The 24144-nt window shown below is 38.1% G+C and overlaps 1 protein-coding gene across 3 annotated transcripts in view; it reads left to right on the plus strand.

The window, feature by feature from the left end:
• Positions 1-24144, plus strand: part of LOC145939600 (uncharacterized) — a 405991-nt gene that overhangs the window by 80797 nt on the left and 301050 nt on the right. For all 3 annotated transcript variants that reach the window (XM_083044035.1, XM_083044036.1, XM_083044040.1), the window contains exon 5: positions 7554-7648. In XM_083044035.1, coding sequence (XP_082900161.1) covers positions 7637-7648 — 12 coding nt within the window. In that variant the 5' untranslated portion in view covers positions 7554-7636. The remainder of the gene's footprint in view (positions 1-7553; positions 7649-24144) is intronic.

The raw sequence follows: 24144 nt of genomic DNA on the forward strand, positions 1-24144 counted from the left end.
GACTCTCCTCTTTTTCTCTCGTGTGCTCCCGTGTGTACTTACGTGATCGAATACGTAAGCAGATGGCTGGCCCGTTCTTTTTACCTCCCCTAACCAGTCCTCTCTCTTTTCACCTCTCGCGCACCCTTATCCCCCTTTTTCGCGCGCACTACTTCCTCGAGATCCAGATGGAAATCCAGATAGAATTCGGGTTATTTGCGGGGATATTTTACCTCGGTCGAAGAGTGCGGAGTAACGTCTCGATTTTCTCCTTCGTCTCTCCACGTCTCTACATCGTTTTATCCTCGATTGGATTTTCGGCGAGCGAAGCGTGCAGTCGCGTCTTCGTACATAATCTCGTCACCGATAACGACGGGCATCAAGTATGCGTCAAATATAATTGGAGAAACGCGAAGGAGAAAGATTCTTTTCTTATTCTGCTGCTTTATTGTTTAGGATATATTCAGACTACTTTCTACTCATATATATATATATAGACTTTTCTCTTAATTCATAATTATGCTTGTATTTTTTATTATCCACATTGCGATCGCAAATTATTCTGTAAGTCGAGCTTTGCGTCGGATTCTTTCTTGTAGTGAAATATTATTTATCATGCGTGATGAAACTTCCAGCTACGCGAAGAGAATGTAAAAAGAATAACATGCACGAGACATAGACCACGTTCTCCGACATGCACCTGACATTTTACAGGAATACACGCCTGCGCAATATACTTGCGCAAGCACAACTATACGCTTTACGATGTAAAAAATAATAATTTGATGCTGAAGAGAGAGACTCGGCCGGCGGCTGTTGTCTTTTAAATGTTACGTTATGCACTTGAATTAAGTCTAGTTACTTTTGATACTTTAACCCACTTCATGAACTGGCCGACTAAATTCCGCTATATAAATTTAAGTTATAAATGGAAGGTGGTATAAAAATTTTAATACGAGAAAGAAAAGAGAAGATATTAGACGAAATAAATGAGATGCAATAGCGATACAAAAACGGCGCGCGGCAAATCTTTTCTTTAAACAGGCAACTGATGTGCAGTTGCAATTCTATGCTTTACATGTATAGGGGTTGATATAAAAATTTGTCTAATTGTGCAAAATTGATAATTTTTACAGACTATGTTGCTCGACAAAGTTACACCCATAATGGATATATCTCGTCGCTTTTCAGATATGCTTACATCGGCGAGATAACATTATGGCTGCAGGCGCAGGCAGGGCACGTTGAACGATTATCGGTTTAAATATTTCGTGTCCCCTGATTGAATTTTCCGTAACGAAGCGTAACTACATTACCGGTGTAAAAGCCTGTTAACTTATCCTGCAATGTCTCGACGAATTAACGTCGGCGCACTGCGAAAACTTAATTTTGACCCGTATCCCGTTAACGCGGCAGTTACGGAATATACTGGAGAAAGCCATTTTGGATTTCTAACGGGTGAGTTGGACCCGTCGGTTGGTCATGTAAATGCAAGAACTGCTTTTGTAAGGGGGTTAGCTGCAAGAGAGATAATACCGTTACTTGTGTAAGTTTAATTTAACTGTCCCGGTTCTACCTTATATATATACAAAACAGTCGTAGACGAGACCTTAGCAGGTCTCCCGTGGTTAAATTAAACTTCTGTCTCTCGTATGTACATATCTACATATCCCAATCTTGCACTGATACGTATAAACACAAGAGAAAATACACAATAACAGTCAAATTAAAGCTTTTGTTGTACGAGATATATCCTTAAAGAAGAATAGAATTAAAGTTAATTCAGAATAGAATCGAATGCAACGAAATTAAAATGCAAGCTCACATTTGTGTTCAATAATATCGATATCTTTCTTTTCTCTTTTTTTAAGCGTACGATCATCGTAGCGAAACGAGAGTCGGAATGACTGAACGCTTGCCATCCTTATCGCTTTGAATATTCAACACCCTCCGCTGTAAAAGCACCCGTTTTGTTTTTGCATGCACTCGCCTTTTGCTCTTTCATTCGATTAAAATCCCCATCAAAATTTTCAGAAGCGGAAGCGACGGATACGCGAAGTTGAATATTGCAAAAGCCACAGGATACTAAAATTTGCGTAACTACTTGATTCGCAAAGTTAGATCATCGTTAGATTCACGATTTATAAGATTTTTATATTATGACATCGTTGTCTTTCTTGTGATGAATATTAATGGAATAAATTTATTGTTATGCAATGGCTTGCACATGTGTTTACATAAACTTTTTAGAATATAGGTGCAATTCTTTTTAAATTTGCATATGATATACAATAATATTTTTTAGATGACGTAATTAATTATTGTAGATACTTCGACGGAAATGATAATATACAATTTTTAAAATATAGATTCTTACATCATTTTCATTCGATCAATATTAGCTGTTTCTCTGCATATACAGGAGGTACATAATTACACCGATATTGATATGGGAAGCACGGCACGTTGATCATCATAATTACGATACGTATTGTACACATGCGTACATACATTTTACATATTAAGCGTGTAATCCAGGATTGCATAAACATCGTACTGTAGCAGAATTTTTCGCTTGACTGCTATTCAAATCAATCGATGCGGTTAATCGTAACAGGCAGCTGACGCAATCGGATGGAATTAGATTAAGTATTAATTAAATAAATCTCGAATGTCCTCTGTGACGGTAGATCTTCAATGAAAACTTCAATAATAAACTCAAACGCGCTGAACAAAAGAGCTTTTTTTACACTTCCCGTTTTCGACTCTTGCATAAAATTCTTTTCGCGCTATTGTAAGAGAAATTTAGTCATTACAAAATCTTCCTTTCACGATATCCACGGAATTGTTGGTCACGCGATTGCGTCATCTCCATTAATTTAACTCGAAGCCGATTTTTCTTAATGGTTATCACCTTTTTCGATCGGAACGAGAGCGTTTCCATTTCAGCGCCCGATTCGAGGCGAGGACGACAAGAAGCTGAAAGTGCGGCCGGGGGATGGAACGAGGTCAAGTTGATTTTATCTCCTTGTAAGCGCGGGTGCGCGCTTTCGAAACCCGACCGACGTTATTTACGGCCAATGCATTTTCATCGGCTTTACGTTCAGGGTGGAAGCGCGCTCGGTCGCGAACATCGTCGACGTATATCGCATGAACTCGATATAAGATTGCGAGCATACACAGTGTCGGATTAGATAAATAATCTTCATAAGAACGAAATGAATAACAGCTTCGATACATTTTACGGATACATGTTCGGGAGCAACGATATACGTAAGACAATTCGCTGCGTTATTCATCAACGCCTTGCGAATCATCGCGAGTAAACCGAGTGTTATCGTATGCACAGGAAAATTATTTATTCTCTCTCTTTCAAGATGTATATTAATCTTCATTAATCTTTATTAATTCCGAACACACATACGCGCTACAAAGTAATATTGTTACTTAAGTAAGTCTAGAATATTTTATAGATATTTTGAGAAGCGATAACTTGACTATAAATTTTTCTCTCTCAGCGTGTGAATTATTGATTGTAGTATGAATTATTTTATTATAATTTACTATATAAATTCACATTTTTAATAAGATACTAAATTATTATATTATTATCAAATTAAGCAAAAATTCGATGATTATTTACTGATTATCAGTCATTCATGCTATGCCTAATCAAATGTTGAAATAATGATATATATTAAGATTATTGCAATTTGCAACTGTTTCTTGTTTCTGGGATGTTTCGAATCTATTTGAGTGCACGGGAGTTTGTAGAGAAGTTACTGTTCTCGCTCATTGCAAACACGATTCGTTCTTTGTGAAAACGGGCGACAACAATCGATAGCGGTTATCTGCGCCGAACCAAATATCGGAAGCGCGGAAGAAGGAAGCCAAGAGGCATAGGGGGAAGGGGATGGGATACACAAACGGTGTGCCGAATTTACGAGAACGACGCTGGTTGTTCAAATACTATCAAATTCGAATCCGATTGAGAGCAGGGGCTTAGCGATCCTGCCGATCCTTTCCATCTCCGATCGAAGGCTTCGGAAATTCTACGCTCTTTCCTCGCTGAGTTAACATCAGAGAAATCAGGTCACAGCTCACGCTTATCGATCGCTCGGCGAGAATCTGCCGGGTACTTATTCTTCCGCACTACGGTCGAGGATGGAAAAGAAAGGAGATCGATATCGGCGAACCGGATATTGAGCGGTATAAACAGATAACGTAAGTTTCGGATAACCCCCTTTAAATGTCGATTCCGCTCCGAAACGTGCATGTTTTTCGAGAATTAGGAGCAAGTAAAAAAAGATGGATTTTTTCCACATTAGGAGAAAATAAAGACAAAAGAAACTAATAATGAAAGGATTTTATCGAGTTTACTTTAAAGCGGTTGTGTAGTAATATCTTTAAAATTAAAAATTAAATGTAAATTAATATTAAATTAATAAATTTAAATTAAAATTAAATTTTTTATACATTGATTATGAACATTGTTGCGAATTCTTAGACATTCGGGATGGCAAAATCATTTATAATTATTTTTTCGTTATCGAATCAAATGCAAATGGTGATAAATTTTAAATATATTTCACATTCATCACATTTCACGGAACTAACGTAATAGAGCAGAGAGTAGATAGCACGCTCGTTTTCTTCGTCATCCGCTCGCTTTCATTCCGCGCGAGTGACGGGACAGAGTCCCGATAATTATAATCAGTCGGGTTCAGCGCCAAGGCAAGGGGGACGATTGTCGGGATCAGGATGGTGGTTCGGGGAGAGTGGCGGTAACCGAGAGGGAGTGGTAGACGCAAGGGGATGATGTTGTGTGTCGTCTCCGTTCGCTGCGATAGAGGGTGGACAGAGCATTTACATCATTTAATTTATGATCCTCTCTCCGCCGCGATCAGCCAGGACTATACGGGTCTTCGTACGCACACGCGCCGCGGGGTATGTCAGGGCCACGGGTATGTACGAGCACACACACATGTATATACTGACGCACACAAAGTTGTGCGTACTAATGCACCGGTAGAATAAATTTGCATATGCATGTGACCGTGTTCGAACGGGACTGCGCGACGGAAAGAGGGAAGGGCAGGAGATCCTGATCGAACCTATACGGGTAAGAACGGAAATGGAGGAACATATCGGGATTTTCTCTTCGAATCCCATGGAATGTAGTCGGTCGTGAATGGAGGTGCTGGGTGGCTGATGGTCATCGTACAACTTCGTAACAAGGAAAGCACCCGACCGGATAGTGGCACTGAAAAAGTAATGCGTTTGCTTTAAGTAATTTCATTTAGACCGGGTAGAACTCGGCCCTTCGGTTTTCTCCTAGCTTTATAGCGATCGTTGCATTCTTTTTCTCTATTTTTGTTCCTCTCTCTTTTTCATTCTGCCCTTATTTACACGTTTTTCGCTAATTAACTCGATTAACGAATGGTATAGATTCTGTATGCTGCTATAGTAAGAATTTCTGTATCTAGACGAGTCAGCAGACGTGATCTCCACGAAAGTCAACAGTGTGCTCGGCGCGATCGTGGTGCTAGGGCGCTTTTGCATAATTCTCTTCCTTTCCTCTTGGTATGAGAAAATCGCGGTCTCGCGGTTGTAGGCGGCTGCCGCCACCGGATGACAACTTGCGGCGGAAACTCCGGGTATTAACGGCGGCGAAACTCGAGGAAACGGGCCGTCTTATACCATAACCTGTAATGTGTAAACGGGAGTATTTGGCCCGGGGATTACCAAAACTCGAAGTTTGATTGGCCGTGCCAGGAGTATCAAGTTTTGGCTGGGGCGCGTGAAACTTGGGTTAATTTGCCGGGGTGTACCGGGCGCAGCAAACCGAGTTTGGTGGCGCGGAAACGAAGAGAGAGCGGAGCAAATCGCACAATGTCGTCTCTGATTGGATTGATTCGTTTCGAGCTTTTCTTTCTGCGGCGATACCCGAGAGCACTCTATAGAAAATGCGAATCTCACCGTCAGCGCGAAACTACCTCTCGTTGCGCAGCGACGGGATGCAATAAAACGCGTCTGCTATTTCGAGGGGTCAGTGTGTTAAAATTATGTTATACAGACATTATTGATGAACATTTTCATTGGCATAATGTGCCAATTTGTTACGATATTTTATAAATTGATCCATTACAATATTTTATTAATTAGCAATAATTCGCATGATATTTGGACAACCGCTTCTGAATACTTAAAAATATTGCCTTTTACATTATTATGCGCTTGCAGAAATATTTTCGAAATATACGATTCCTCACTGTTAGATTATTTAAGATACATTTGACGTTATTATGCATTTAAATATGTAATGCGTGAATTGAATAATCGGTATGTACATATATTCGGCGATATGCAATATATTTTATTCATAATTCGTATTTTTATTCACATAATCTGTACTTTCATTATCATAACGTTATTGAACGCAATCATAAATATCTCTTATTTCAATAAAATTTTCATTTCAGCGAGGATATTTCTCATAGAGGAGAGCATTAAATAGATTTAATATAGTACATTTTAAATACAATTTCGCGTCCTTACCACTTTAGGCAATATATTAGTCCCTTAAATTGCGTCGATACACCGCACGGGAATCTCCAATAAAATCCCGTCGAGTCGGTGCCGGCGAAGGAACGATCAGAATTTCGACGATCTTATTTTATCGCAACGAAATTTGCGAACGTTGTTCGATAGCCTCAATCGGATAAAGAGGTAATTCTCATAATTACAGAATCGTGTACGGTGCTTTTAAAGCGCACAGTAAATGAAGGCCTATCATCCTATAGCATGTATCTACGTATTGAACGAACTGGTGCGAGAGCGCTTTCGCGTGACTTCAACTTAAAACACGCAATTACAGGGAAACGTATTTACTTCCAATTAGTTTACGATTACCCTTCAGCCCGCTCGCATCCTTTCCCCGTCCCTTTTTCTCTCGCCGGGTTCGTTCTCGTTCGTTTGCCGACTGAAATTGATTTCTGCGTAACGATACATTTCAGTAATTCGCGCTTTTCACGGGTGACCGAAAAATTGCCGATATTGAAAAACTCCCGGTGAATAAACGATGCTTTTAATACGTCCTTATGTATATCCCTCGTTTCGTTCGTTATCTCTTATATGAGTGAAGCGTACTTGCGTAAAAGTCACTTGTCAAAATTGAAACAGAAACTCGTAAAATTTATTGCGTTATATTGCTGAGGCTTGCGAAATCATATTTCAGCGTTGCTGGAGACAAAACCCCCCCTCCAGAGACAAAAATGCCATTCTCTCTTGCGGCCTCTCCGCGTCAAATATTGTACGCACAAAATGGAATTCCTCAATTTGCTACGTATATATGTATACCGTGTAACATAGATATGCGTTCGAGTTTCACTATACTTTTTGTAAAAAAAATTTCCTCGAATATTTTTCAACACAGAGTTTCACGATATTTTTAACTTAGGATAAAGCATGTATTTTAAACACACTTTTATTGCGATTAAAATTATCTGAATCTAATTTTGACACTAGTCATTGCATAATCAGGGAAAAATGATTTTTTTTTTATATTGTTACAGCATGTCAATAGACAACATCGGTTGGCTATGGCTCGTGTACTGAAGCCACAACTGCCGCCCTCCAAGCCGCCCCTCATTTCTTCATGGCAGCTACGGTGAGTAAAACTAAAATGCATAATATCTCTGATACATCAAGCGATATATTTCTACATATGTAATCTCGTATACAAAAATATTCGTAAACTTATAAACTTTAAAAATTTACGAAAAAATAATTTCGTACAATATACACAAATTCTTTATGGGTTTGATACTTTTTATAAAGTCCTAGAATATAATTAATTACACAATTCAACCGGCTATATTCCGTCACTATTTTTAGCTTAATAGTATCATTTTATAAAATTAAAAGTCATAAGAGAGGCAAATAGATATCGACAAATTTTTATTCGAAAAAGAAACTTTTGCTTCGTTCAAGTATATTCGAAAATAGATTTTTCTCCTAAGCCGCATTCTCGATTTCGCCTCGACGCTGCGGAGTAGCGATCGTTTGTTAGGTCATGCATCTCCGATACGTCACGTGTGTGTATGTGTGCACACGAAAGACAGAAAGCCGTTTTCTCTGTCTCTTTCTCGCGCGGATCGTTCGGATAGAGTCCAGAATTCCAAACCGCCCCTTCCGGATATTCGTTCGTCGTATATCTTCGAATTGGTCGCGCACTTCGGTACGTGGGATCGTCACGCCACCGGAGAGAAGAGAAACGTACTCGAATTATACGTATAATAGTTTAAAGATGGCAGACTGAGTACGACCAGAGCAACATTATCTACTTACGTTTTCTTGACAATAATCATGTCGACTGTATTCGGTCTAATTCCTATCTCACGCTTGTGCCCGATACGCTGGTTACAGGAAGCTGTAATGTAAGGTTTGAATATCTCGTCCAAGCGTCATTTTCTCGATCCCTTTCACCGAATACCATCGTATATTTTTGAATTGTGTCATAAAATGTATCGAAAGGTTCATCTATGATGTTTTATTAGATAGAAAAACATTTCTTATATTTGTTGCTGAAAATGTAGTAAATTTTACATCTATTTTTTTCACGATTATGTGCATTTTTTAAACTTTTAATACAATTTACATATCCTTAAAACTTGCATAAATGAATAAACATTTATATCTAATTTTCGAGAAACCAATGCACGCGTTTCGGGGATTTACGGAATATCTGGGACTGAACGGGCTAAAGATATATTTCCTTAGAGATACATCGCGAGATTAGCTGCACACCATTACACCGATGTGCTTAATCGGAAAAGCGACGCAAGATGAAAGGGCCGTAAAGAGAGGCATGGCTTCGCGTTTAGAGAACGATGTTCGCCGTTTGAAATACGTGCGTGTCTCGATGCGCAAGGGCGGGATGAAGGGAATGGGGTATGTAATCGAGGGCTGCCGCGCGTTCGAATCGCGTCGACTTTGCTGAATGTGCGGTGGCGCTTCGATTAATAGTTATTGGTTTCGTTGCTGGTTGCAGCGGCTGCCGCTGCTTTGGCTTCTTCTTTTCTGCTCTCCTCTTCCGTGACGGAGAACCGTGATACCAACCGCATCGGCAGCTCCGTATAATATTAATCGCTTTCGAATCGCGCTGTGAAACGAAGCGGCTGAATGGAGGTGCGGGCATCTGCAGGGCACGAAAGATACGCGCAATTATGCCTCGCATTCAAGCGAGAGATGTATTTTGACCTGTATTTTGCGATATATATTTTCTTCTCATTTGATATTGATTACATAACTTTTTTATTTCATGTCGAAAAAATTTAAGTATTAATGTATAAACTGTCGAAAATAAAAACTAAGATGAGTCTAACGTAAAAGAAGTTTCGCGAGACAAAATTATCGCGTTATAAAGTTAAAAAATGATTGACATTCTTATTAATTAATGTATATATTGATATTTCGTAGACATCGTTAATACAGAAAAAAATGATAGGTAACATTAATCGTTTTCGAATCGCGTCGCGAATTGTCGCAGATGCGAGCGGACTAAGGGGATGCGAGCGCTATTCACGCGAATATTTAGTTTGATCGCACCGTCCAACAACACGACTTACCGCCATCCCTGATGCATCGTGTATCTTCTGGCGTTTATCTCTAGTCGATAACACACGCGATACGCACCTGCGTTGAATTTTATGTCGTCACAAGTCGTTCCGAGGTCTCTGGCAGGCTTATAACGCATGCTATTCGAATAAAGCGCATAACTTTTGTTTTACCAATCTTTAATTCTATACTTGCCTCATATACATTTGTGATTACATATACAAATTTTGATTCTGCAAGCAATTCATTTTTACACATTAATTATTATTGATATCTGCATAATTATTGGTAATAACTGGTATCAATATAAAAGCATGTGACTCTTTCTTTCTCTCGCTGCTCGATTTATTTCACCATCATATTATAGATACGATAAAGATTATTTGAAAAAGTTTGATTATGGAAGCTGACTTATGAAGTTTGACAAAAATAGGAAATAATTGGACATTTCATTTTTGTTAAAATGACGGGCGCGGATAAGTATTTGCAAATAATGGGGAGAGTTTAAAAGAAAAGGGAGGAGAAGGACACAGAGAAGGTGAACATAAATATTCAGTCTCTAATCGAGCACCTCACTCCACCGTACCATCGTTAATTTTCCGTAAAGGCCGATGAAGAGAGTAAAAAGTTAAGACTGAGTGTATCGGAGAGTGTAAAAGCGTAGACGCTACGTAACGAGCAATGGGGAGGCTCTTCCGGTTACCTTCGTCGAGTTATTGCGTCCGCGCTCCTCGCGATCGTTAAAAGGTAAACGAGCGGATGGTTCTTTTCGCGAGACGATGCTTTATCGCTTTATAAGTAGTCACGATGAAGTAGACAATCGCGAGGGTTATTACTGCTCGCCTCGCTGCTCGTAGCTAAAGCTTTCGGTCCGTTTGTAAGAGCTTTTATTAGAGTCGACTAAATTTTCTTTCTGTGTCTATATTAAAGATAGAAATAGATTATAAAGAAAAAAATATATATTTATTTTTAAAAAAGAAAAATCTGCGCTTAGTTAATATCTCCACTCTTGACGCAAACTAGATCTTATAGAAATGAAATTGCATTTCTTTCCGAAAATTTGCAATGTAATATTAATAAAAAAAAATTTAACTTGGTTTGATTATTTATCATTTTATAGTTGAAAAAACGCATTTCTTTTTAAAAATTTATTTTTGTTTATATCGATAAAGGATTTGTGAACCGGGGGTTGGAGTTGATCGTGGCAAGATATAAAATGTAAAACGGCATAGCGAATTAGTCGTGCATTTGAACCTCATTCCGTTTGCGTTAGGAATACTCGTGCTAAGCGAGTCGTGCCTCTAATTTTAAGGCAAAGCAAACCTGACGTTTCCATGCTGTTGGTTTTCATTAAGAGGCCGAGCGGCAAGCAAATGTAACCGACTGGCCGTGCTCAGCATTCAACCCCGTCTCTACTAGTCTGGTCCGCTATAAGTTTCCGCCGGTCGAGCGAGCTCTTCCTCTCTCGTTGTTCCGGTCTCGGTAGTACATGCAGAGACGATAAAGGTGACATGCAAACGAGACACGTGCGCCTCTTGTCCCTAATCAACGTGTCAATCGAAATCACGCGCGTTAACATTTTTCGCTCGCGTTCTTCTTTATCATAATTTATCAAACTATATTATTTAAGTAAATTGTAATTACATATTTTCATTATCTGTGCACAACATATATATATTATATATATATATATATAATCTATATATAAAGAACACATTGAACATGATGAATAGGAATTGTTAATATAATATATTTTAATATTTATGTGTTAATTAATCAATTTGAAGATAATATAAAAATATGTGTGGGGGGCATACGTATCTGCTTGCAATCTTGCTTCTCAAATATGAAGTAACGAATTTGTTACTCCGGATTATTTCAGGCAAACCGAATATTTCGAGCCTATATTGCCAAAAAAGGAGGCAAACTCTTTTGAGCGATTCTCGCTTTCGTTTGCGTTTTTCGTTAATTATTATTATTTTTTTTATGTTTTGCTGGCGGGCGCGAGGGCACCGGAATTCGAGTCGGCGCAAAGTAAATGCGCCAACAATTTTGCACGAGGTATACACGCGCGGCGAGTACATTAGCGGGACCTTAAATACCACCACGTGGCTTCGCGCGGAATGCTCGAGCAGCTTTGTCGGTCGAGACCTTTCTCTCCACGCCCACGCCCACGCATTCGCTTTTGTTCTTGTATCTGTTTTACACCGTCGATGAGTCGCTGCCGTACACATGCAATGTAAACGCTTCGTTACGTAGCTAGAGAAATGGAAAAGGGAGATTTCTGGCTTCTCTCATGTACGCTTATTGCGCTATTCTCGCCGAAGAAGAAGAAATCAGACTCGGCTCCATGCTCGACCGAGTTTCCTACGTTAGCGTTGCCGACTTAGCCGCTTTCCCAGTATCTCACGAAAACCAATGAAGTGAGTTCTTCCTTGGAGAATCGCGAGAGATAAAATAGTGGAACTCCTCTTCTCTAACTCGGAGGGATTACTTAGTTTTACGTCTGACGCTCGACTCGGGCTTAGACATGCAAAGTTGTTCGAGATATCTTGTTTTCAACTCTCGTAGACGTGTACTCTTACTTTTTTTATATACAAAAATTTCAAAGATGAGTTATGAAAATTAAAGTCTAAAATAATATTATTATAAATCTCTTTAAAAATAATTTTGATGCAATTTTTCAGCTGTTTGTTATTGCACGGATCGAAACAGATTAATACTTTGTTCCGAAATTCTTTCTAAAGTAAATTATGTTACGCGATAGAATTTCTCTTTCGTACTTAATGCTCTTTTTGTCATTACAACGAATGAGTTATCCCCTTCGGTAGCAGACAGTCTCGAGAAATGTGAATGGAAAGGGTGGGCGGCGCACAAAAGTGGCAAGAGTGCAAAGAAAAAGTGAGAAAGAAAGAGACCTTTGTCTTTCAGCCCACAACAATGCCGATGATGCAAGGGTCATTCTCTCATACGATAGTCAAGCCGGTGCACAATACGTTGCAGTTTATCGGGCTTTTATTATTTCGCCTTCGAAATAACATCACTTACCGCGCATGTTGAATGTTCAAATATTTGGTTTTTACGGGCAAATATTAGAGCTTTTCATTCTAGTATATTTTAAAATGCACCAGTTCATCGGCATATGCAATTTAGAGTAAATTTATATTTTTCTTTCTTTCTATTTTTTCTCCCCTCCTAATTATATTTCGTATCTAAACAATATCCTCTTTTGTATAACGTATAAGCTTCTCATCTCAGGTATCCTCGAATAACATCAACGAGTCAGTGATGAGACTGATATCCGCTCAAATATTACGGAATACATATCGGAAATTTAACTTGACAACAGAATTGACCGTATACGCCGCGCTCGCGTTTACCTCCTCTTTTTCTTTTTAAGCGTGCACTTAGTTTTGCCCGTACTTCCCGAGCCGATCCAAGCGGAGTCTAGAGTTCTCAGTCCCGTAAATCCTTTAAGTGTCTCTCCGCTTTTACCACTCAGCCCTCGGACCGTAGATAGCTGGCCAGGGAGATGGGGTGAAAGAGGAGGAAGGAGCCTGATCGTCGAGAGGCGGACTACTTGTGCAGTAGTTGTACCATTTTTCTTTACATACGTCCAGTCCGGCTTATCCCGTATCGTTTTCGTGGTATAGTCGTTCTCTCACAATCAGAAGATTAGACGATAGTCATCTTGGTGATGAAGCCACCTAGAGAAATAAAATGAAGCCCTTGTTCGCGACATGCGAGATTCTCTTTGCGATACGTCGGTGATCTCGCCAAAGTATGTATGATGTCTCTGAGTGAGTGTACGTGAAAGAATAAACGTGCTTGTAATATGTTCGCGAGTGCAACATTGATAGATACATATCGCAAGATTTAAACGATTAATTACTGGAGAATTTATTCCTGCGGGATATAAATAAATAAATATTGAAAGTTTTTTTCTGCCTCTTTTCAATTATATATCGTTTTTATAAATTGTAATGAATCGTAATATAATGGAATCGTTTATAGACTCAATGAGAAAGAAAGAGAGATCTTCTTAATTAAATTATTTAAATGATTTAAATCCAGGTAAATTTTATTTAATAATAAATTATTATTGAATACGAAAGGAATATATAAGAGAAATGAACGAATGAGGAATTTTGTTTTAAATTTTTTGCTCAGAAAAATTTATAGGTACCTTATTTGTTAAAGAAATTATATTTAAAACTATATTTTATGCATCTCTCTGATCGATACCTTGTATCTCGTTCAATGTTGGGTTAACTTCAGCTCTCTCAAATACCGCAGCGAGACGCCGTAATATAATCAGCGACTAAGAAGTTCCGCGGAGGTTGCACACTATTTGAAAAGTTAAAGGATAGTCACTACTACAAGCTATGTTTTGATTTTCGCATTAATTAAGGGCGCGAGTTTCTCGTCTGTGTAGACGAGCGAAATGATTGCTGTACGCCGATAGAAAGAGATGGCTTTTGAAGGAATCTTTTCAACGACCGGGTCAATCATCGGGCGGATAGCGCGAGAAGAAATAATTGTTATACACGACTCGAACGTATTTATACCCGAGCAAGATGCCGGTTGTATACATGTTTCCCCCGCGTACTGGAACATCGAGTTACTTTGTAGTCTTGTCCTAACGACGCCGCTCGCTTGATGGCGATGCTGATGGTGGTAGTGGTGATGGTTGCTGCTGTCGCTGCCGGCGAACGCTGCTCCGGGTGCCGTGATTGTAATATAGGTCAACGTTTACACAGCTGCTTTAAGCTGGATTTACTGAAGAGCTTTCGCCGTGCCACGCCAACCGGAGCAAACTAGGACGGCAAATATATTTTTTATCATACATTTGTATGCCGCGCTTTTCTCTTTCTCTCTATGTCATCTCTTCCCGCATGTTGTGCGCAGAAATGATTTCAAAATTCGGACTACTTACACATGCATACATATGCGTGTCCGCAGGCGAACAATGATTCTCCAATTATTTTCAGAATTATCCGTAAAAGTCTAATCTAACTTACCGTGCCATTATTTTTTTTTTCTATAAATTGGAAGTAATAAGTTAAATGATTTTTTTCATCGATCTTGTTTATCATATTATCGAATTTTTTTTTTCTCGAGATAGACTTAACTCTAACGCGACTATCAGTTTTAAATCTTCTACATCCTGGTTAATATATATATAATCCTCGAATCGACAGTTCGGTTTAAGATCATTATATCGGTTGTGCTTTATTTGAGTGTGGGTTGTCAATTAAAGTAACATAATTGATGACCCAAATCTTTGTCGCGATCCAATTGAGCCTAATTATAGCTCTAATTCTAAACAGAGACGCAAGTGAATAGCGTCCATTGTATTACGGTTCATTGTATTGCGATTCTATTTTAATACATGGTCAAATATGTAATTACTCGGAGAACAAGGCTTTTGACCGATAATGCAGAGCTTATCGATCCATCGGGATAAGATAGAGGTTGCCGTCAATGTGCGTTGCTTTGAACATACGTCACGGCACGCAAGCGAGTGAACGTGTCTGTAAACAGAACTCCGTCTTCAAAGGCGTCGCCACAGCCTCAGTTTGCGCTACTGGCGCTTAGTTTGTCTCGCGGTCTCGCGATCTTCCTGTGAGTCTCACGCGAGATGGATCGGACCACCCACTACGAAGCGGAGAAACGTACATTTGCTAAGTAATTAATCTGCTCCTAAAATCGTGTCATGATATATTTAAGAACTCTTTTTCCGCAATATTCTTTGATCAAACACTAAACCATCGTTTCGTAAATATATATCTCGTAAAAAAATATTTTATATATTATTAAATATTAACATAAAGTTTCGCATTCTGTGCTAAAAACTCTGAGATTTATATATTTATTTTTAAAACTTATTTCAAAATTTATTTGAACTCTGATTTTAATGATAGATAGATTTTTTTATTGCATAAAGTTTGATGATTGTATGAAATTTCGTAATTTTATACTGATACTTTGCAAGTACAAGAGTTAATGAATTGTGCGGTTTTATGAATTATGCGAGTTAATAAGTAATACTCGGCGAGCGCGGGTTGAATGCGTCCCGCCGCTATTAAAATGCAAACCTCCGTTAGTAAATGCTTAAATCGAGGCATTTGTTAACCGCGCGGGATCGATAATGTATGTAAATAAGGGAATACTAATGACCATTAATGATACATCGCCTTCTTCGTGCAAATGACATTAATCTTAAATCGTTTATTTTTTTTTAATCGTTTATTCAAGAATAATATCGTTGAACACTTTTCTTGTTACATTATATGCATAACAAGAATTTACATATTAATTTGAAAAAAGATTATTTCCACTTTTCGTTACAATGACACCGACATTCTGGAGAACGTCTTTCTATTTTGTTGAGATTGCTAATGACAAACTGAAATATCTGCTGCCGCTCTCTTTCGCCATTCTTTTTCCCTTCCTTCGCATTATCAAGACATTGGTAATTTAAGGGGAAATGCGGACGGGCAGTGTTTCGAGCGCCATTATCAGGTAGCGCATTCCTCGAGCTTGACTTTGTTGCGGCAGCATCAACGGGGAACGGTTTCTTTTCAGAACGTACCTTGAGAAATTCTAACTAGCAAAGTTTCCCGGGAGTGGCGCGAAAACGGGAACGCGCTATAGCGGGATAGAGACGAGAAAAGCGGGAAGAAATAGTCGGGATGAAGGAAGGAAAGAGCAGTTGACAACTTTATAATCTCATTGGGATCTCATTGGGACCCGCTCTCTCGTTGTTCCAACGAGACGAAACCTCTCTGGCTTGCGGCAAATAAATTTCGTCCCCAGCTACCTCCGCAATCACGCTAACGTAAACACACGTAAATTTTTGCTTCTCCATGTTGCGCGTTAATAATCAATGGGAAATAAATTTAAATTTAATATGAATATATATTATATATTTATTGTATTCTATTATTTTCTTCAATCTCATCAAATGTTCGACGAATACATTTCAGTTAAAATACGCGTGGAAAAAAAAGATACGTTTAATGAGACAAGTAAATTATTTGTGTCTTAAAAATTTGCAAAAGTCACAATTTGTCAATTATTATTTTTCGAAATTATTACGAAGCAATACGAGGTCAATTCGATATTTCTTTCTCATGATATTGATTATTTAACATTTGATAATTCTCGCTACAAATAGCTTTATTTTATATTAGCAATTAACTGAATCGATCAAATGTTTAGACGATTGTAAGAATATAAGAATATCGCAAATTACTATATATCATGCCATATGTACAACGCGAAATGGCGACGAAAAACGTAGAAATACATGCGACTTGAGCGGAAATGGCATTGCTTTCGTCGGCTACTACTAGCAAAGAGGCAAACGGAATTGGATAGGAAGTAGTTCTAACCCATGGAGAAAAGGACGTCGGGGGAGAAAACGGAGACTTTTATATTCCCGCTTTTCGTCTCTTTCTCGCATTTCCAAGAGCGCGCGCGAGAAACCGCTCCTCTCCAGTTTCTGGCGGCTAGAATCGTACGGGTTTGTTGGGATATGCGAACACACAATGTGTGAGTGTGTAGACGGAACACGTACGTAATACGGTCAATATGTGTGTAGAGACGATCGGACAATGTGTGCGCCGATTCTCTTAATTAAAAGACGTCGTTCTTGTATTATATCGGGTGGGTAATATTCTATCTGTAGCTCGAGCTTTTCTCTTAAATGCGCTGCAATTATACTATACCCTTCTAATCTCATTTTTTATAATAAAGAATTAGAATTCCTTTTGATATCTGCGATGTTTTATACGATACGTTAGGCTGATTTTTACTAACACCGATAAATTTCGTGTCAACAGAAAATCTGCGATCAATATCGAATTGATTTTTCCTTAATAAAAATTTAATTGGATTAATTTTATACACGTAACAGTATTATGAAAAACAAGTAATGGAAAAAAGCTGAGAAGATTGATAGAAGATGTATCACATTTTACATGACTATAGAGAAACAAGCAATATGGTAATTCACCTGTCCTGTGCGATGTAAATAAGATACAGAGCGATACGAACTACGAGAGAGAATTAAAAAAAACAGCGCAACAAGGAAATAAATTATCACGGGGATACGGTTAAACGCGCAAGTTGACCCGGAAGAGATAGAAATCACTTTGGACGATACGTCGTTGGCGTTTGGAGGGAACGTTCAATGCGAAAATCGATGCGGCGGGAGAGCCGCGCGATTTAGACTGATATCGGTGCAGAGGATAATATATGGTAAAGCCCAACGAGTACGGGCACGCATAAACGATAAGCCCACCCTTCCCCTATCTGATTGTTTGCATCGGGTGCATGCGTGTCGTCTCTGTCGTGCGTGTGCGAATCGCGCGTACGCGGTATGTAACGCGATTTACATACCAATTAAATTCCCTCTTGCTCCTTTCCTCTTTATTCGATCCTCGAAACAAGAATGAAATTTCCGCGAAATGTCGCGTGCGGTCATATAACGAACATAAAACCTTTACAACATCACAGTGCAAGAAAGGTAAATTCTACTAATTAATAATAGAGAAAGATACTGGAAAAAATGAATTTTTATTAGTATATATTACTTTATTAAGACAAAATACAATATTTTCAACAAACATGAAAATACGTAGATTTTTGCATGAATGTTTTTTTCGTTTATTATTTTAAACTGTAGTATGTCTGTAATCTAAGCAGAAACTCGCTTGTAAATATGTTTTACGCTTGCTCGTTCGTCATGGAAACCGCAGCAGAAATTCCCCTTTCATTAATTTTTTTCGGAGCGATCGGCTCCGCCGTAACCTGCGTGCGAATATTATGCAAACGCGAACTAAGTATTCCTATTCGAGAGGTTTTCCAAGGGACTCTTTACCGGTGGTAATACTATGCCAGACGATCCCCGAGGCTCGTTCATGTATCATTCATGCGTCGTAACCCTCCGCAGAGGGTTACTCAGCCCGACGAAACGTGAAGATGTCCGCGGGTTTATATACTTTATGACCATTCGTTTATTACAGACTTTTACTTTATTTACTCGTTGCAATCAGTCAAATGCCAGCAATCTTAGAACTCTAATTTGTAATTCGAGATTTTTTGTCCGCCAATTTTCGTCTAGCAATTGAATTCAAAAATTCAATGGATAATATCTTATTTATATCTTTGAATGCTTGAGCAAAGCAACTTTTTGTTAAATTTTTGAAAAAATAATTATGACGCGCGGGTGCCATTTGATGTTATAATAAAAATTAATTGATATATAATCAACGTTAATATAGATTTTTTACATATACATTAGCAAAAAGTTACACGATCAGTGAACACAATGTCGCATCGATCATTTTTTCGATGTTCATCAGCGTGTTAAAATGCGACAAGCGCGTTAACCATCTGATTGATTGTCGTCGTCGGTCCGTTGCTAGCGCGAAATGCACGCCTCGATGAGTCGAGGCAATCCGTTGCCTCGATTCATCGTGGCATGGAAATGTCATGTAAGAAAGTGAGAGAGAAGGTTTTCGAGCATTCAGCGACACACAGAGAAGTATCGATAATATTTCGGTCACGTATAGAGACGGGTGAGCGCCGCTTCGATACGATAGGCCGTGACACTGGATAATAGAGTACATACCGCATTATGTACACGTACTAGCTCTGTGGCATTATATACCTTTAACACCCCCCGTGAGAATTATTATCGCATTCGAAAGTTTCCATTCGGGGATCATCCGGCCATAAAGGCCGCTCGCAATGAGCTCGCGAATTGCCACCATTCTTGTAGCCACGATGCAGTTGGAATATGTGAGCCTGCTGAGGCGAAACTTGATTTTCTACAGCACGAAAAGTATACGATTCACCAAGTGCCGGGAGCGTTTGCGACTTCGAACCGCGAGCCGCGTTCAAGAGATACGCGTTAGAAATGATTGAAAAATGTATTTTCCGGGAAAAACGCATTCGATTACAAACGATTTCAAAAATACATGTAAAAAGAAATTTTTATTAAGTGATAATCGTTTTCAAATTTGTCAAACTTACTTTTATCATATTGTATAATAGTGTGGCACATTTATATCATACCTTTGATGTTTTTTTTAAATTTAAGTCTTTTCATCTCTCAAATTCTCTTAGAATCTCTTTCGCGATTTTGCATTGCAATTCTCAATCCTATGTAGATAAGAGGGAGAGGCTTTCGCTATTAGCTTCGTTATTAATCATCGTAATTAATTATTAACAGCCGAGTTGTATTCGATTGGCATCGATCGCCTGCGATGCAGCTTTTTTTCTCTCGGTCGTACATCTCCGCGCGAGAAACTTATTCCGACTCTAACGTTGATAATTTACGGGAGTGCGCCGTCTCCAGGGGGGAATTAAATATGTCCGGGAACCGAAATCCGTTTCGGAGCAGCGTTCTACGCGCGGCAACTTCCCGATAAGCCGATGGCCGTTTTAACTTTTCTTTAACTGGGAGATTGAATTCTGTTCTAACTTCCCTTTATTCCGTTCTTTTCTATCGCTATCACTTTATTCTCTTTTTTCTTTTTTTATTGCTTCTTTCTATAATGTGTATATATATATATATATATATATATATATATATATATATGTATGTACGTATGTATATATACAGGATATTCTATAATCGCACCTATGTATAAAATTATGTGGGTATCCAAAATTGTGGAGTACTTCTATATACCTATAAGGAGTATCTAATATAAGAGTTCCTTTATATCTATTATTTCTTAACATTATATCTTAAAATATCTATTATTTCTTAATATTATATCTTAAAATAATTTTAATATCGCGTATCAGCAATATAAAAAGTGTAGAAATATCTATTTTTATTTAATAGATAATATATATATGTTTTAAATATTTGTGATTATACTAATGCCGATAATTAAAATCATATCAATAAAATTATACAATTTTACTTGTGTCAAGATAAATATAAAAATTAAAAAAAATAATAAAAATAAATAAAATTTCTTTCCTCTATTACTTTCTTTGCGATTAAAACTAAATACAGACACAAGTAATGTTACATATATAATTTTTTATTTTAGTTTATTCAAAATATCGAAAATTAAAAATTTCTAAAAAAAATATATTGAGTAAATTTTTTTTCTAAAAGAAATCTATATTTTTTAATCTGCTGAAAGAAACGATGCGACTTTCGAGATATTCTGTACATATATCTCTTTTTCATTTTACGCTTTTCTATTCGTGCAACGTTCCTGCAACTTTCGGGGAAAGGTATACACTGTTATTCCACCACTTCACGAAATTCCCTTGAAAATCACGGTGAATCGCGAATTTACATCACCGAGCGAGAGTGGAGGAAAGGAAATGACCGGTTGAGGCAATAGAATGATTTCCTCTTGAACGTTCTATCTTTATCTAGTTTATTTGTACCGAGATAGCTTTACCTCATTCATGCGAATGTTTATTCTGATCGAACGATGCTTGATATGCGATATGTAGAAATATCGGCTAATAGGAAACAGTCTATTTTCTCGTTGTTTGATTGGCTTAATGCATTAACGCAATGCTTATCCATATTCTCATCTCTATTAATGGCGTATTAATTTTTTTTCTATTACGAAAATTATATATGTAACAAGAAAGGGAATTAATGTTATTAACAATGAATGTTAATTACTAAATGCTAAACGTGCGTATAAATATTTTGTTATAGTAAACATTTCGTACTTTACAATGAATATTAGCATTATTGTAGCATTTATGTAACATGATTTATAACCTCACACCACATGAGTGACATATTCATTGATTAACATTAATATGTCATTATTAATTATGCCATGACTGTACGACGATTAATGCGTTGCGAATGGAATAAATAGCATTATTGCTGTTTGTACTTTGGTCTAGACGGTTGTAATTAATTTATTTTGACTATTCTGAAACGTGACTAGCTCCACCCGGTGAATTATCGAAGTTATAATAATTATTGCTTCCTCTGATAATCCACACGCTCTCGCGATTTATTAGCGTCGTCATTAAATTACTTATTCAAAGTCGTTAAACAAAACGCTCGTATTTTACGACGATGAAACAACAACGTCATCGTCGCTCTCGCGTGTCGCATTTAACTGCAACATATAATTCGCGGCAATTATAACTGGGAAACCGGATGTATATATGACAGGTATATAATCCATGTGTGTATGTGTGTGTACACGCGCGCGTCCTGAATGTATATATGTGAAAGGCACATGACCAATTATTTTATGACCACTCAGCGAAATATTGAAAAGGAGGAATCGTAACGGGGTGGATCTTCGAGAGACGGGGTAAAAGCTAACGGGTAGGGTAGAAGGGAGTTAAGAGACGAACGGTGGTCAGCTTCGACATATACACACATATATGCGTGCGTATATATATACAAAAGTATAATTGCCCGAGGCTGCAGACGGTCGACGAGAGAGGAAGGAAAACTTTCTCCGATCCGTGCTAGCCTCGCATTGAACGAGGGTTTCTCTCTTTCCGAGTTTTTTAGAATTTCATTGCCCGTTCTCCATTGTCCGAGCCACCAACAATAGCGCGCGCTGCAATTCGAGAAGGATTTCTTACCTTACGTACCCGTCTACCTACATATTTATGTATCCGCAGCATCCTTCGCGAAACCGGATGCTGTGTAAGAGTTCGTGCTTTCGCAGTCTATCCATATCATTCGCGTACTCGCAGGCACGTCAATGTTAATCGTGTATACGCTGACGCATAATTTAAAGCGTTATCGATTGACTATCAGTTATAGTGATAAGTATATATTTTTTTTATTTGCTTATAAATTTATTCCAAAGGCTGAATTAACAGACGGAGTTAGAGATGTAGCGAACTTACGGCACGAGATATAAAAATAAAAACAAGCTGTTGAACAAGATAAAATTTTTCACTGATATTAGGAAGCTTACTGTTATATTAGATATGATAGAAAATAATGTTATGAAAGTTTGTGAGCTATTGAATGGCTATTGGAGGGGAAAGGGTGCATCGTCTCGAATCAATTGCGATACTAGTGATCAATGATTTCATCGGACGTTTCACTTCCACCCGATTCCACAGATGGGCGGAGTGTTTTGTAAGAAGAAAGTTATATTTTCGGTTCTTGATAACGCGGAAGGAGGTCGAGCACAGATGCTCGTGACGCAAAGTATGTTTTACCGGCGATAACGTTTAACAGCCTTCCGTGTTTTGTGTAAGCACTAGAAGCAGCAACTCGAGGGGGATAATATTCTTTTATTGATAAACAACCGGCAACAACGAAATTTTCTTGAATAAACAAAAGAATGAACGTTCGTTTAATAAAGTGAAATATGGCACGATTTTAATAAAATATATTACGCTGCGGTTTTTTTCCTCTCTATAATTAGGTATTTAATTAGATATTATCAATATAATTGAGATTTCTTATTTCCAAATTTTGAAACAATTGTGAAAATAATATTATCTTAAAAATGAGAAATAGTTAGAACGATAGGTATACCATTTTTTAAATCATTTTTTTTAAAGCGCTGTTTCTGCATTTTCTAGAAAAATCAATATATTAAAACAGTTAACGCGCCACAAATTTTATTGCATTTTATTGCAATATTGTATGCAATTGAGTTTAAAAAATATTTGAAAACGTGTATAATATAGATTGCGTTCAAATTTCTTCAGTTTTCTGATTCCTACAAAGATATGATTACGAAAAATAGTAAATTTCGCGGTTTGATTTGATCCTGTGCAAATAGAATTTTGAGAATTTCAGATTTCGCTCGATTATGCTAAGTACAATGCTAAAGAAAGAGATATCCGAAACTCTATTAAAGATAAGCTTTCGAATCGTATTAAAATATCTTCCCACCGCTCGTTTCCGAGTGCGCCGCGTAATCTCGAGCTACATTACGACACTTGTGGATTAAAAGGAGAAGCCTTTAGCCGGGCATTAATCAGCGCGAGCTGTCAGACTTTTCGCGGCTTGAGCAGAGTCGAAGAGGAGGCGATTTATTTCATGCCGGTGCGCGACCAATAAAAATGCAATTAAAGGACGGTATAATGCGTTATACTACTACTGTCGACGACGGTGACGGCGGCACCGTGTAAAACGGTGTGGTGTCGTAGAACAAAGGGAGGAGAGAGCATGAGAGGAGAATTAACCCAGTTGCGGAAAATAATACCGGCGAGGAGAATCTATTCTCGCGAGCTGTGTTCTCGCCGGACAACGTTCGGCTCGGAATCGGCCACGTGTTTTCATCCCGCCACCCCGTCGTCTAATAAAGGCCGGTCGCACATTCTCTCTCTCTCTTCTTTAGTCTCTTCTCCTTAGTTATAGTCTCGTGTTCGTGTTCATTCGGGACGAGTGGCTATTAAAATCACAGAAAATCAAGCCGAGTCGCGCGATGACGAAGCTATTTAATGGGCCGCTAAATTGAAAGTCTCGCAAACGGTGTGTATGCGTAATTAAAAAAGATCTTAGTTACGAAAAGCGCACGCAACTGGTAAAATATTCCTTAGTGTGATAATAAA

This window comes from Prenolepis imparis, unplaced genomic scaffold (genome assembly GCF_030444845.1).
Source record: "Prenolepis imparis isolate NDT839.2.m4 unplaced genomic scaffold, iyPreImpa1.0 SCAF_8, whole genome shotgun sequence".
NCBI classification, from domain to species: Eukaryota; Metazoa; Arthropoda; class Insecta; order Hymenoptera; family Formicidae; genus Prenolepis; species Prenolepis imparis.